Source organism: Pleurodeles waltl, chromosome 8 (assembly GCF_031143425.1).
Source record: "Pleurodeles waltl isolate 20211129_DDA chromosome 8, aPleWal1.hap1.20221129, whole genome shotgun sequence".
In the NCBI taxonomy this organism is placed as follows: Eukaryota; Metazoa; Chordata; class Amphibia; order Caudata; family Salamandridae; genus Pleurodeles; species Pleurodeles waltl.
The window spans coordinates 1,238,829,672-1,238,845,198 of record NC_090447.1 but is presented as its reverse complement, the minus strand read 5'-3'; the positions used below and the strand labels follow the sequence as shown (position 1 = coordinate 1,238,845,198).

Here is a 15,527-nt window from a genome sequence, read left to right as displayed (position 1 = left end):
CATCTATCACTCTTGTTGGGGCTGTGACAGAAGAGGTGGCTTGATGTTGACGGATTGCCGAGGTGCTTGACATCTGTCCCTTGCAGCGCAGTATATTGCGAGCTGGTGTCACCCACCACCCCCCAAGCCGCTACCCCCATGCATGACGTTACTGTTATCCCTCTGGAATATCTAAAAGCCAGAAAACGCGTGTTTTGTTTTTGTGGTTCAGGGATGGAACATGTATTTTATTTGATTTTATCTACCTTGGCTAAAATTGCCTTTCAGCACACCAGATAAAACCCTAAAATAACTTTAGACCTAAGAGCAATGTATGTGCGTTCTTTGTCAAGAAACAAAGAATAAATCCGCACACATAATTTTAACATATAATGTAGGTCTTACTTTGAAATGTTACATTTCAAGTTAGGCAAGTCTAGCGTGTTTGCAGTCATTTATTTAGTCAAGGCAATTGAGGCTTTTGAAAAAGTGCGCTCTAAAAGTACATAAAATAAATAATTAAATAATAGCTTATTTCGGCTATGCTAAATAAACATACACCATCTAATCCTTGATTCACAAGCGTATGAGTAATGCATTTATTACAGTAGAGGCCGTTCTTAATAAGCCAATTTCATAAAACTAAACATCCCAATCAGCATTCTCATCAATATGTTTCAGAACAGTATCTCCTCATTTTTTAAATAAAATCGTACTAATGTCTAGTAAACATGCCTACGTACAAACATTTACGATCCTGGCATATGTGATTTCAGTTGCCATGGAAATAACATCCTGTGCAGTACATATAGGATTCTGTTTGAAACGGTGATCCATCAGAGAATTGATTCTAGAGTACACTAGTTGTAAAATTGCGTATACATTTCACTGGTAATATCGTTGTGCGTAAGTGTCTCAGCATATTTGATGCCTGGTAATTTTCACTAACCCTGTCCCAGGGTAGCTGTCTTTGGGGTTGCTGTATTATATAATGTGTCCAGTTGGCACAAAGGGTGCATGCACCCCATTTTTCTATTTTTGCTCACTTTGAGGCACATTGTATTACAAAAGGAGCCCGAGTTGCAGATTTTTTTTTGTAAAGTGCGGCTAGTCACCTGCTAGTGTCTCAAGGCGCTGGGGGGGCAGTAAGTGAGTGGTCGTCGAAGAACAGAGGTGATCAGGTGGAGAGTCAGGTTTGAGGTATTTTCTGAATTTCGATAGAGTGGGAAATCTTCTGAGGTGGATGGGAAGGGAGTTCCAGGTCTTGGCGGCGGGGTGGGAGAAGGACATTCCTCCAGCTGTGGCCTTCCGGATACGTGGGACGGCAGCGAGGTCAGCAGGGCGGAGCTGCCTGGTGGGCGTATAGAAGTGGAGTCACTGGTTGAGGTATTCTGGTCCGGCTTTGTATGCGTGCGTGAGAAGTTTGAATGTAATTTTCTTGTCTATTGGGAGCCAGTTCAGGACTCTCAGTAGAGCGGAGGTGTGGCTGTGTTTGGGGGCATTCTTGATGAGACGGGCAGAGGCGTTCTGGATGCGTTGCAGTCTTGTGGAGCATGCACATGGTGTTGAAACGAGCGGAGGAGACTGCGCTGACTTGACTGTTCATCGAGAGTGCTGAGTCCAGGATGAATCTGAGGTTGTGGGCGTGGTCGGTGGGGGTCGGAGTGCTTCAGACAGTGGACCACCAGGAGATGTCCCAGGCTGAGGGGTTGTTGCTGATGACGAGGACTTCTGTTTCTTCAGTATTTTTCTTGAGTCAGCTCTCCTTCATCTCATTCCGTTGTGGAAGTTGGCTTTGGCTGTGTGTGGTTCGTTGGTAAGGGAGATGATTAACTGAGTGTCGTCGGCGTATGAGACGTGGTGTCTGGAGATGGTGGCTAGGGGGCCATGTAGAGGTTGAAGAGTGTGGGACTCAAAGAGGGGCCTTGCAGGTCTCACCCCTGTCTAGGAGAATGCAAATGTTCTTTGGGCGGCAAGGAGGGCGGTCTCGGTGCTGTGGTTGCTCCAGAAGCCGGACTGTGAGGGGTCCAGAATGTTGTTGAGCTGTTTGTTGACAGCCTTTTCGATGACTTTAGCTGGGAAGGGAATAGAGAGATGGGCCGGAAGTTCTTGAGGTTGTCTGGGTCTGCGCTGGGTTTCTTCAGTAAGGGCTTGATTTTGGCATATTTCCAGATTTCTGGGAAGGTGGCAGTTTCAACGGAGAGGTTGATGATGTGTCGGAGTTTGGGAGTGATGGTGCTGCTTGCTTTGTTGAAGGTGTGGTGGGGGTAGGGATCGGAGGGAGAGCCGGAGTGGATGGAGTTCATGATGTTGAGGGTTTCTTCGTCTGAGATGTTGGGCCAGCAGAGTAGGTGGTAGGGGTTTGGAGGGGCTTCGTTGGTGGCGTGGGATCGTCCTGAGTCGGGAAGCTGTTGTAGATATCTGCTATCTTGTGGTGGAAGTAGGTGGAGATGTTGTTGCAGAGTTCTTGTGAGGGGAGGATGTCCGTGGAGTTCGCTCTGGGGTTGGTCAGTTCGCTGATGATCATGAAGAGTTCTTTGCTGTTGTGTGCATTGTTGTTGATGCATTCCTGGAAGGCGTTTCTCTTGGTGGTCCTGATGAGTTGGTGGTGTGTGTATATGGCTTTTTTGAAGGCTTCGTGGTTGGTGGGGGTCTTGTTGGTGCGCCATTTTCTTTTGAGGCGTCTGCAGTTTTGTTTGGACTCCTTGAGGGGGGTGGGTTTAACCAATTGGCTTTCATTGATATGTGTCTGTTGGAGGGTTTGTTGATGGGGCCAAGGTGGTGGCGCAGTCTAAGATCCAGTTGGTGAGGTCCCGGGCAGCTGTGTTAATGTTGAGGTCGTCTGGGGAGGGGGGGGGGGGGGTGAGTTGTTGAGGCTGGTGAGTAGCTGGTCCTTGGTGATCTGGTTCCAGCTCCTGCAGGGTGGTAGGTGAGCAAGGTGTTGGTCAGGGGTTTTGCCGACAGTTAAGTGGATGCAGTGGTGGTCGGTCCATTGGAGTTCAGTGATGTGGCTAATGGAGATATGGTTGCTGGCGATGAAGATGGGGTTGAGTGTGTGTCCGGCGGATGCTTCTGCTGTCCCTTCTGTAATAGTGATTGGGTGGGAGCACATTTTACGCCTCTGCACTTAAATGGAGCATGATCTCATTTTCACAGGGGAGTGGCCCCATGCAATTTTGGGAACACCTTAGCTGCTACATATCACTAATGCGGGCCCAAGGACAAAGAGGCTCTCTGGATGTGTCCTAGCTGTGTGCCTCACAGTGTGTCCTCTTAAGGACACATATTGGAAGGGGAAACATGGTTCTTACAACGCCACAGGCATCCTCCCACAGAATGATGTAGTCACATATTTGACCTGCCTACATGGTACTACCCACCTCACCTTCTAATGCAGACTGTCCAGTGTCTCTGAGAGATAGAGTTTGAAACCAGTGCTCCGCCTCTCACTCCTACGATGTCCACAGTGCAGACGAAAGTTCATCCTTAGCTGCTTAGTAACCACACAGAACTAACCAGTGAGGTCCATTGCTTTGTGATCCCTGGGTCTTGGGAATTCCCTGGGGATTCTTCACCTCTGTGGTACAGGCACCATGTGGTTAGCAGTATTTTGCACCTCTGCGCCTATATTGAAATTGTCCACTGGAAGGTGGTATTCTTAAAGTTGGCTTTGAGGGTCTCCTTCTGGATTTTTTATAATAGAGACCTCAAGGGATTTGTTTCCTTGAAAGGATCTAGGTGCCTAAAACCGGTTATGGTGTTGAGTGACAACGAAGAAGTAAAGAGAGAGGAAAACCTGACTATGAGAACAGCCAATCACACTGCTATAGTTGGCTACCTATAGCGCATAAATGTTCTATCAAGCAAGATGGAAGCATTTTGGACAAGTCCTACTATTTACAAGCCGCCTCCTTTCTTTGTTTTCTCTCCTCTTTTATCTCCTTGTCCCTCTTTCCTATCCCAGTGACCTCCTTTGGTTTTTAAGGCCACTTTATGATGGCTTCTGGTTCTGTTTAAACAACCAACATATCTTGTGTTTATTATGGGAAAGACTTAACGTGATGGATTTTTAAGACCTGGCAGCTACTATATATCTGGTAATAAATATGTGCTGGAGTGCGGTATTCATTATAAAGAAAAGTTTACATACTCTTAATAAAACATAAGACAAAATTACAATAGCATTGGGGATTTTTTTTATAGTTACCTGTGAATGTCTTTTGCAGGTGATTATCCAGCTCCTCGAGCCGTCCTTACTGGCCATGACCATGAGGTGGTCTGTGTATCTGTGTGTGCAGAGCTCGGACTTGTGATCAGTGGAGCTAAAGGTGGGCAATTGTTTTATAATTTATCAAAAAGCCTTGTTGTCTGATGAATGCATTCACTTGCCGCATAATTCAATATATAAACAATGTGCAATCTCTCTTCGTAACTAGACAGCTGTGTTAAGATCAGTTCTAAAAATCTGTGATACAATATAAGTGAGCCATTGTTGTATCTTGGATGCATCCCATGTGTTATTAAAATATTCACACCTCAACCTTTCGAAGGCCTTGATTCCAACTTTACCGAAAATCCTGATTGGTCTGGAAACTGGTGTTTTGGGGCGAATTGAAATTACAAGTTTTGCAAAAAAAATTGACACCTTCTAGTTTTTGTTTTTTTAAATATGTTTTTATTGGCAGCCATTAAAAGGATACAGTGTACATCATATTAGAGGAAGGATTAAAAATTGGTGAATTGTAAAACATAAGACAAATTTCAGGGCTTGCCGTTTCTCTTTTTCTTTCTCTTCCCCCCTTACAATAATAAGGAACATCGCCCCTCCCACAACACCAATCTAACTTAACCCACCCCCATCCCTAACCCGTTTCTTTCCACAGTTAGTTCTGTATATGTAGTGTAGAGTTAAGCTTGAATGTCGGTATCGTGGACTTACCTAAGCTAGTTTAATGTAGCCTGCAGTGCCATATATGCAGGCAGTAACATTCACAACTTGTAGTTTAACAGTAGACACTTTTCGCCAGTCAAAAGGAGGAGGTGTAACTCGGTGAAGGGCCTTGCAGTGGCTGACAAATGTGTGAAAGTCAGTCTGAAGTTAACAACGTTTTTGTTTATTTCCTCACTCCAAGAGTCAAAACGTGTAAAGCTGAGGTAATAATGCACCAGGTCTTTGCTGCTTCCTTGGCTTAGTTAATCTCGGGTGACATACTATCCTAAAATCGTACCTGGTAAATCTTATTAAGAGGGCTCTAATTGATTTGATATCAACGCACTGCTCCAGGTTAGATTTTGGTGGCCATGTTAGGCAACCATTTTGTTTTTTTGGTAGCACAGTCTTTTACCCGTCACTTACTATAATATTTTAATTGTAACTAGTAGACTGCTGTTGTTTACAATAAAATGGTTTCAAAGTAGTCTTTTAGTCTCAAACAGCATAACGAAGTTCAAAATGTCCCTAAAGCTGTGAACCAAAATATCTGTTTAATGATTCTGCTCGTCTCGCGCAACTCTAAATGATACTCAAAGCAACATACCTGACCTTGTCTTTATACACACTGTAGTACCAGATGAGGGTTTGTGATGCCTCGTGAAAGAGGCAAGATAATTTGTGCTTTATATGGGCTGAAGAACTTTTGATGGCCTCTGCAACAAGCATGAGAGTAAGTATAACAGATAGAACGTGCTATGGGCGAGTGGTAGCCTTTTTTGAAACACTGGCATGCGCCAACAAAAACATAGCATCCAGTAGGAGCAAAAAAGAGAGAGTGATTTGCTAGAGAAAAGTATATTCCTTCGAATGTAATACAGCTAAATTCGCAAGAGCCCCAACATAGCCATTAAAGTGACATTTTTGATTATTGTATTTTCTATTTGATTTTAATAAAATATTTCATAATTTGTGTATGTATGCGATGTATGCCTGTTTCCGCATTTTTATGTATTGTTTTGAGGTGCATCTCGTAGGTATTGTTTGGGCTGGGTCCTGGCTTCCAGTAGTGATTCAACTGAACTAAAAACAGCTGAATTAGACAAATTGGTCGGTTTCAGTTAGGGTGTCTTCAGGAAATTTGTGATCTCAGCTTCATCACAAATTGGCACGTCTTTAAAAGCCTAATACACCTATCTTGTCTGGTTGCAATTTAGACATTCAACAGTCATTGCTCAGTCTCAGTCTCTGCCACTCTAGGAGTCTCCTGCATCCGCCTAGGTTTAAGTAACCCTTTAAAAAAAATACCCATTGAGAACATCTGGGAATTGAGTTTGTTTGTTCTTTAATGTAGAGTCTTTGGAACACATGAGCTTGTAAAAGTTGTTAAAAGCCTCCCCTGCAATGGAGCGCTCCATATGCCTCTGAAACAGAGAATGTGGGGCATGACAAGTGGGTGCACTTGTCAGTTTCACTTGAAAAATGCAATAATTGTGCATGTTTCCATTACCGAGATGTGTAATCACACCTACCTCTCCTGATCTAACACCTCTAAAATATATAATCTTCCACATTCTCATCTTAACTTGAAAATAAATAATACAGAAAGTAGTATATAACAGATGTACATAGAATATACATACATAAATATACACACACACATATATACTGTATATATATATACACACACACACAAACATATATACAGAAAGTAGTATATAACAGATGTACATAGAATATACATACATAAATATACACACACACATATATATAGTGTATATATACACACACACACAAACATATATGTATATAATGTATATGGTGCAGGTATAGTGATGACTACATTGATTAATGTTGGTAATTTATAAATCAACCACAGCCATAATTGTGCATATATACAAAAAAAAACGAAACTAGGTTAGCTGATTAAAGAAAGATTGTGGTGGAGAGGACATTTTATGGAAGAACCTGATGGTTTTAGCACAAAAAAATAATTGAGTTTTGAAGGTGTTTAAAATGGTAATTGGGTTGAAAATGTGTTAATTGAATGAGGCTTTCCATAAATGTAATTTGGTAACTGATAAAGCCCTTTTAGGTTGCCATAAAGAGGCAAGTCTGCGGTGGCATATCCTATGTTAGTTTGTGTTGGGATACAGAACCAGACTTCTTTGTTGCACTTCATCACAGAGAGTTAAAAGTAGTATTTTGTCAGTCAGTGCTCTGGGACTTAGCTCTGCTGAGAAGAAATTGCAAACGGACATTTGGATATCTGTATTTGTCCTTCAGGCATTAAGGGCATCGAAATAAGTTTCTGCATCCTGAGGTCGGCTAATGCTCCAAGTTATGTTGTTTGGTAGCCATGGCTGCAGGAGCTAGTATGGAATGTGTGCAAAGAAGGTGTTGTATCCTCTGATCACATACGTAGATTTTTTTGTTTATTTTTTCTGACATTGTAGAACCTTTTCACTGAGAATTCTGAACCAAAGTTATGTTCATCACAAAAATGACATTCTTAGGTTGGCTCTGTTAGGTTGCCTTAGTCAGTATTTTTTGCAATATACATTTTTAGCAAGAATTACAATAACATCTTGTGAGAAATTGGGTTGTTGGTAGACTGAGGTTGTGAGCCCTGGTCAAGCAACAGCCACCATCCCTTGCAGAGTGAACCACAAAAAGTCACTAAATTAACCTGTGCCTAAACCTGGGCAGCTTGGCACAAAAAGCAGCCAGGCTTAATGTAAAGGCAATTTGTAATGTATTTATGTAGCACACACATAATATTAAAGTGAAAACACAGCACTAGAAAAATCCCATACCAATTTAGAAAAATAGAATACATTTTAATAAAGTATTGGACACCAAGACGATAAAAATCCAATCAGTAGTACTGGGGTTATGATTTTTTAAAGTTTTTAGTGAAAACTAGATCATGAAAGACCAAAGCGGTAACTTTGGACATCTAGTCATGTAAGACTGGGTTGAAGTACAAGAAATATGGCCGACTGTAATGGATTGCGGTTCGGATACAAGAAGTGGATTTGTCCCAGTCAGGGCTTACCTTAGACTTAAAAAAAAATTCGGAGAAAAATATTCTGAGAAGGTAAAGTTAATTGGGGCAGGCTGCAGGAGGGGTCCGAGGAGGGAGGGCTGTCTTCAGCTTTAGATCTAAGCCGCATTGCAGATTTCTAGGTTTGGACTTAGGCCCAGATTTAGAGTTTGGCAGAGAAGGTTACTCCATCACAAATGTGACGGGTATCCCATCTGCTGTATTATGATCCCATTTTAGCTAATGGAGATCGTAATATGGTGGACGGAATATCTGTTACATTTGTGACAGAGTAACCCATCTGCCAAACTCTAAATCAGGCCCTTAGTCTCTGAATTAGAAGTTGAAAATCTCCAGGGGGATGGAGACAGTTCCGTGAGGCCGGATACCCCTTTGGCGAAGGATTGCTCAAAAGGATTTGCTGCTGCAGAGAAGAACATAGCAGGAGAAGTTGCAAAGTCAGTCCTACCGGGATGTTATGTTATACTACATTATATTTATTTGTATAACGCACTCTTCACCGTACAGGTTATCCAGGCCCTTGGGCAGGTGTGTAGGTTTGTGGTCCCCATGGTGCTTATACGAAGAGGCAAGGCCTCAGCTTCTTGCAAAACTCAAGAAGCGAGGAGGAGACTCTGATGTGTAGAGGGTGGTCTGTCCATGTCTTGAGTGTGTTGTAAAAGAATGAGCGACCTCCAGTTTTGCTTTTGTGATTGCGTGCAAGTGAGAGTGAGGAAGACCATAGGTGTCTGATGGATTGGTTAAAGTATTTGGCATTTCTGAATTAGTGATTTTTAAAAAAAAACCTAGATATGGTATATAGCGGCATAGATTTTTTTAGTTTAAAATAGTTTTAAATGTCAATTCCGAGAGCAGAAGAGCACATGTAAAGGGGTCATTTCTATAATTTATATTCATCCAAGCTAACGGCTTTTTTCAGTTTATTCCTCTTTCATGAAATGTTCCCAGATCAAATCAATAATGAACATGTGATGCATTTTTATCTGAAAGGTCGATCCAGGATTCATCATTAGCAATTCAAGTCCATGCAACTGAAATGTATGAAATATCTTACAATGTCCTCTAATTCCACAGTCTACGAAACGTCTTCCTACTTTCTTTAATATGGGCTCCTTAAGCCAGACTCTACAGGCGTTTTCAGTCTGGACACTAATTTTATTCTTTTACAGCGCCTTTATCTTAGTGGTTCTTTTTGCTCAGAAATGCATTGCTTACTAGTCAGTGTTTGTCTTCATCTTTTTTTCTTTTCTCATAATAATAAACAATGAGGGGGCACTTTCCAAACAGCAGATGACAAAAAGAGCATTTTTTCTTTACTTGGTACATTTTGGTACAGTTCAACGGCAACCTGCCTTTAATTACTTTTATTGTGTCTTAAAATCGATATTTCAATCAATAGCCATGAGATGCCCATCTATATTGTGTTCGATCCAACATTGTCTTATCAGATATGAGAGGGCCACGCACGCAGCAGTTTATGGCACTTCATTGGTGTCTCACAATGATTTTGTATCTCTCTCCTAAATTGTCTGTTACTTAAATGATTTGCTGACAATGATTCTGAGGTTTACGAGGTCTGAGCCTAGCTTGTTGGAAACAGTTGTTGTATACTGGACACTATAGGTGCTAGTGGAGGGACTTGAGGAGTCTCTAGTTTAGAGTTCAGAGAAACATCAGTTCAAGTTCAAGTTTCCAAGGTCCACCACCTAGACTCTGTTGCCTTTGAAGGAGCTAAAGCTTTGAGACTTTTACTGAGGTGGTGAAGCTGAAGGCATAGTTGATCATATTAAGGAATACAGAGAAATCCAGAAGGAACAGCACCCTGTCTCTTTGGTTATTTGATCATTCTGTGTCGTATATCTTCTCCTAGACCCTGGGAATCATCCTCGAACCCCTATTTAGTGTGAGAACTGTGATTACTCCCAAGTGAATTCAGTAGCTATAATATACATTAATGTAGCAGCCGTTGCTGCCTACTTTACTGACATTATTCTCAACTAAATAATATTAAATGTCAAATTTGGTATTAAAAATTAGTCTTTTGTGCACAGTGCCTTTCCCAGGTTCAGAGTACTTGGATACACCTGTAAAGCACGTAAAGTATAACCACAAGTGTACATTAATTATTGTAGGTGATTGGCTGTTCACATCCTTCGCTGTCAAATATGGCAGCATAAGCTAAGTGAGATCCTTTAATCCGCATGACGCAGTGAAGATTTAAAAGAAGCAATGTAAAGCTTTGCTATGTTTTACATCTACGTAATGTTAAGTTGTAATGAGAGACACATAAAAGTAACCATGACAAAAAGCATTACAGTATAGACCTCCAAATCCCTGACTGTAATATGACACAGATCCAGTGGCATTACCATGAGCTGCATCACATCCCATTGCTTCTCAAGTAATAAATATCCAGGTTACTCGGTCTGCATTTCAACTACCCCAAAAATGAAGATTTGTAATTCCTGTCACCAGAAATGAGAATGGCCCGGAGAATTTGTTCCAACACTTAAAAGCAGCCCTATCTCTGAAAAACATTCTCTCTTGCGATATATATATATATGTATATATATATATATATCATTGTCACCTCCTGCTCCGTAAGGGGCCACAGACCCTGCAGGGCTGCCTGGGTTAGCATCGGGCAAAGCATCCCACAGAAAATATCGCCCAAACACGAAAAGCCCAGGAACCAGTCCATGTTAAAATCCAAGCATTTAATAGCATTTCTGAGCAGCAAGACAAAAAATCATGACGTTTTTCGGCAACAGCATGCCTTGTTCACAGGTAAGTAAGAGCAGGTGTGAGTGAGCCAGTGCTTTTTAAATACACAGTCATGTTACTTCAATAACCAAACTCCAACTCCCATAATGCACAGTTCCATATAACCCAGGCCACCCTGCAGGGTCTGTGGCCCCTTACGGAGCAGGAGGTGACAATGATAATTGTATGGAAGGGGCCCGATCCGCTCAGCTTCAGGCAAACAAGGCATTTATCCGAGAAATATATTGTGATGGAGGTGAGCAAGGGATTGGAGGGAGGCAGTGTGCCTCTCCTCTTACTTTTCATGTATTCCCTGTATTGCTGTTATCATGCTGGGCAGCAACTGTAAAAGCAAGTGGACTATCAAGTAATGGATACCTAATGCACATAAGATTATTTGTATGGTGAACTGAAGTGCCTGTGACGCTATTGCAGCTATATGGAAATTAAGCGCTCCAACTCAGGAAGTTATTTATATGGAACTGTGCATTATGGGAGTTGGAGTTTGGTTATTGAAGTCACATGACTGTGTATTTAAAAAGCACTGGCTGACTCACACCTGCTCTTACTTACCCGTGAACAAGGCATGCTGTTGCCTAAACGCGTCAGGATTTTTTGTCTTGCTGCTCAGAAATGCTATTAAATGCTTGGATTTTAACATGGACTGGTGCCTGGGCTTTTCGTGTTTGGGATATATATATATATATATATATATATATATATATATATATATATATATATATATATATATATGTATGTATGTATATATATATATATACGTATATATATATATGTATATATATATATACATGTGTATATATATATATATATATATATATATATATGTATATATATATATACATGTGTATATATATATATATATATATATATATATATATATATGTATATATATATATGTGTGTATATATGTATGTATATATATATGTGTGTATATATGTATGTATATATGTATATATATATATATGTGTGTATATATGTATATATATATATGTGTGTGTATATATGTATATATATATATGTGTGTGTATATATGTATATATATATATGTGTGTGTATATATGTATATATATATGTGTGTGTATATATGTATATATATATATGTGTGTGTATATATGTATATATATATGTGTGTGTATATATATATATATGTATATATGTATATATATACATATATATGTATATATGTATATATATATATGTATATCACATTTACATGTACAAAATAGTGACCGAGCTTTCCCTCTCCATAGAAGCACAGATACACGTGCCAGCTTTCCATCCCAAGAGTTCTTTTACCAAACCAACCAGACTCAAAACAGTAGTTTCATGCTTCCTGTAGAGGCATTGGGACACAAAAAGTGATAGATTGAAAAACTTACAACATAGTGACATGATCATGGTAGAGATCACAGACCACACCAGTCATCTCTGTAGTGTTGAAATTGTGATGGGGCTGATGTCAGAGGACAATTGGATATTTACAGATGTCTTCCATCTAAACATCTCCTTAAAGTACAATAAAATGGGTTGGTACCGAGTGTTATGAAGTAGTATTGAGGAAGTGCTGTTGTGATTGACAAATATAATTCATTTTATGGCACAAGACGTGACCACTTAAAGCACAGAGAGGCGTTCAAGATAATTTATGTGTCGCTGATGTTTCTATAATGAATATCTACCCTGTAGAACCTTGGGCTGTCTGGATTGAGCATTGCTTCATGGCTCTGAACCGAGAAGATTGTGCTCTCTAACGTTGTTCTTGGCTGTTTGAATTGTGTGGGTCATCTGGGAAGCTTTGGGTCTAAAGCTGAGAAAGGGTGATGCTATGGGTATATTTCTGTGAGGTGTGTTGTGTTTTTATAAGTGTAGTGCAAGACTGAGTATACCCAGATAATCTGTTGTATATAGCAGCTCATTGATACTCTGTTTTGGGTTCGAGCGTAGTTGGTGGGATGAGTGATTGTTCGAGGTGAGTGCGTGCTCAACATGTGCTTGCTCAACATGATTTGATTCTGTGTAGTGGCTGCATCAGGCAGTGTTCTGCAGGTGGTGATGTTGGAAAGGAGATTGTGCATGGGACAGGAACATGCAAACGTGGGTTAAGGCAGTCCGAAAGTAAATTATAAAGTTGTAATCAGGCATTATATATGACAGGCTGACAAAACCAGTGTGTTAGCCTCACATACTCTGGTGGATGTGATTTCCATAACTCTAGTACCGCACCATCCCTGGCAAGAAAGCGGAATCCAGGAAATGCACGCAAGAGGAAACTAAATACCAGACTTACCCCTGCTGTGCTTTGAGAAAGTGAATTCCATTCCCCTTCCATTTCAGGAAAAAAGCTTAGGGCCCCTCTTTTAAAGCAGCACCTTGTCTATTTGTATCCCCATTATATCAGACCTACCCGAAAAGAGTTTCTTTCTCTTCGGCTGCTCATACTCTCACCCTGTACACCAGACCTCCCTGAATGTGGAAGCATTCACCATATTTTATTACTGCTTATGTCCCTTAGTGCTCTGTAGACTGTATCATCTCCGCTTCCTCCCCTGCAAATCTGTATCCTCCTAGTGTCCCCTGTAGTGCTTTGCTTTGTCATCCCTCTCACCGTCTGTTTCCTCCTATGTCCTACTTATTCTTTTATATCCTTTTTAATATCCTTCATTTGTATAACATTCCTTTGCTTGTATTTAGGTTCACACTGTAGAGCTCACTCACATAGGAGCAGAGAAGACTTTGTGCATCCAGGCTAGTGGTCGAGTGCAGGGTTGGGGTGTTAATGTAAATGTTATATTTAGGAAGAAAATGTTGCTTATAGGATGGCCATTGGCCCTTTGGTGGTTGCAAAGTATATAGGCTCTTTAAACTCCAGTAGGTTTGCATGTTATTTTCCTGTTGACCTAAGTAAAATTAATTTTATGAGCAGGAGAGAGTATTGGAGATGTGGCATATGCTCCATGAAGAGCAAGCTCTACATTTAGTTTGTGATTGTCGTCGTTCCATGGTCAGGCTTCACTTCCTTTATTCCCCCAGCTTAGTACCCTTTGACCTATGGGAGTTAAAAGGGCTAACTTTACTCCATGCAGATTCTGGAGGTTAGTGCCATACACTTGTAGATTGATGTAGGGGTGGTTTTGTAGTCTGAACAGGGAAGGATATAGCTTTTGCTGGAAGTTCACTAGAATTGTGTTAGTTTGCCTGGTCTTAGGATGGGATTTATATACTGTGGCAGCCATAGTCTTCAATACTGATCTATCATGGTGAGTAATTCCTATACAGTAGCCCACCTGCTGTTGTTTCAGACACTTATATTCTTGCTTGGATCCTTTCACTGCCATACCATTGTCCTTTGTGGCTTTTGTGTCCCGGTTTATATTGACATAGTTCTGAGTTGATGCTACAAGTGACTTAGTATGAGTTTATTTTTTTGAGTTTTAATGTAGACTAGGTGCCAACAATGGCATGCTTATGTCTGAGAAGTGTGTCCAAGTTTGATGACTTGAACCTAGAATGAGCTGGGATTTGTATAAGAGTGGTACAGTGAGAAGGTTTGCTAAGATGAACTGGACATAGAGGACAGGGAGCAACCAAACTGATGGAATTTCAGCCAACCCTGTACTTTGTGTTGAGTGTGATTCATAGCACCTTGAAGCAGTTGTGCTATTCAAAGAGTAGGCAGTGCAGAGGATGAGGGTATTATTGTGAAAAAATGGAGTAAGACTGTGGCAGTACGCAGCAGCTTTTCCTGTTCTGGATTCCTGCGGCAGCAGTTGCACCATCCTGCCACGTCTTTATTTCACTGCAAGCATAGGCAATGGCAGGCCATTGTGCTATCTTGGCCCCTCAGCTCCCCAGACGCCCGTGAGGCTCTCTCTAGGTGGCCAGTTACCATTCTTGACACAGCTACCTGCCCTGTGGCACTATTCGGGCCTGGCTGAGCAGGAGACACTCCCATGAGGAGCTGCCATCTGTCATGCTCTGCTGTATGTTTGGAGAATCCAGCTATCCACCATCGGAAGGTGAAAGCGTGAGGAGTTGGGGAAGAGTGAGAGGTGGAGGGTGGTGCGAGTGACCCTAGGTGAACTTTGTGGCTTAGTAGTGGCTTGCACATCTACCCTGCCCACCACCCCATGAGGAATCAATTGCCTGCTTGCAAGTACAATCTGGAATCACAAGCTTTTCTACTAGGATCCCTCCATTAATCTAGCTAAGGGAGGAAGATAGAGTGCTTGTGCACCCCCCCCCTTGGCCCTAGCAGTCAATGTCAGTCTCAGGGAGGTAAGGTGGTTCCCTCACAAGTAGGCAGTTGTCTGGGAGAACCACGACATCCTAAGGCTAACATTGTATCAAAGTAAACTAAGATATTTAAGATACAGCTTTTAAGACAACAGAGTTGGTCGCTTAATCATCTCTAGAACAGTGGTTCCTAACCTTTTGACTTCTGTGGACCCCCACTTTATCATTACTGGAACATGGGGACCCCCACTGAATCATTATTGGAATCCGGAACCCCCCTTCCACTCCGTCATTACTGTAAGCCAGGAACCCATGCCATAACATTGTTGATGATTTGAACCACAAAAAAATACACACAAAATACGGAAACAGGCATTCCTCAACACATACAGAAATGATGACACATTTTATTTAATGTGCACCAAATATAAATAAAAAATGTAAAAATTATAATTCTAATAGGAAGGTTGGAGCTTTTTAAAATTTATTTGAAGTCACACATAGTCCATACTATATTCTGTTTGATGCTCCTGC

General features: G+C 41.1%; 1 protein-coding gene across 4 annotated transcripts in view; it reads left to right on the top strand.

Annotated features, from left to right (window-relative positions):
- Nucleotides 1-15,527, top strand: part of NBEA (neurobeachin) — a 1,608,295-nt gene that overhangs the window by 1,561,172 nt on the left and 31,596 nt on the right. For all 4 annotated transcript variants that reach the window (XM_069205539.1, XM_069205537.1, XM_069205538.1 and 1 more), the window contains one exon: nt 4,206-4,307. In XM_069205539.1, coding sequence (XP_069061640.1) covers nt 4,206-4,307 — 102 coding nt within the window. The remainder of the gene's footprint in view (nt 1-4,205; nt 4,308-15,527) is intronic.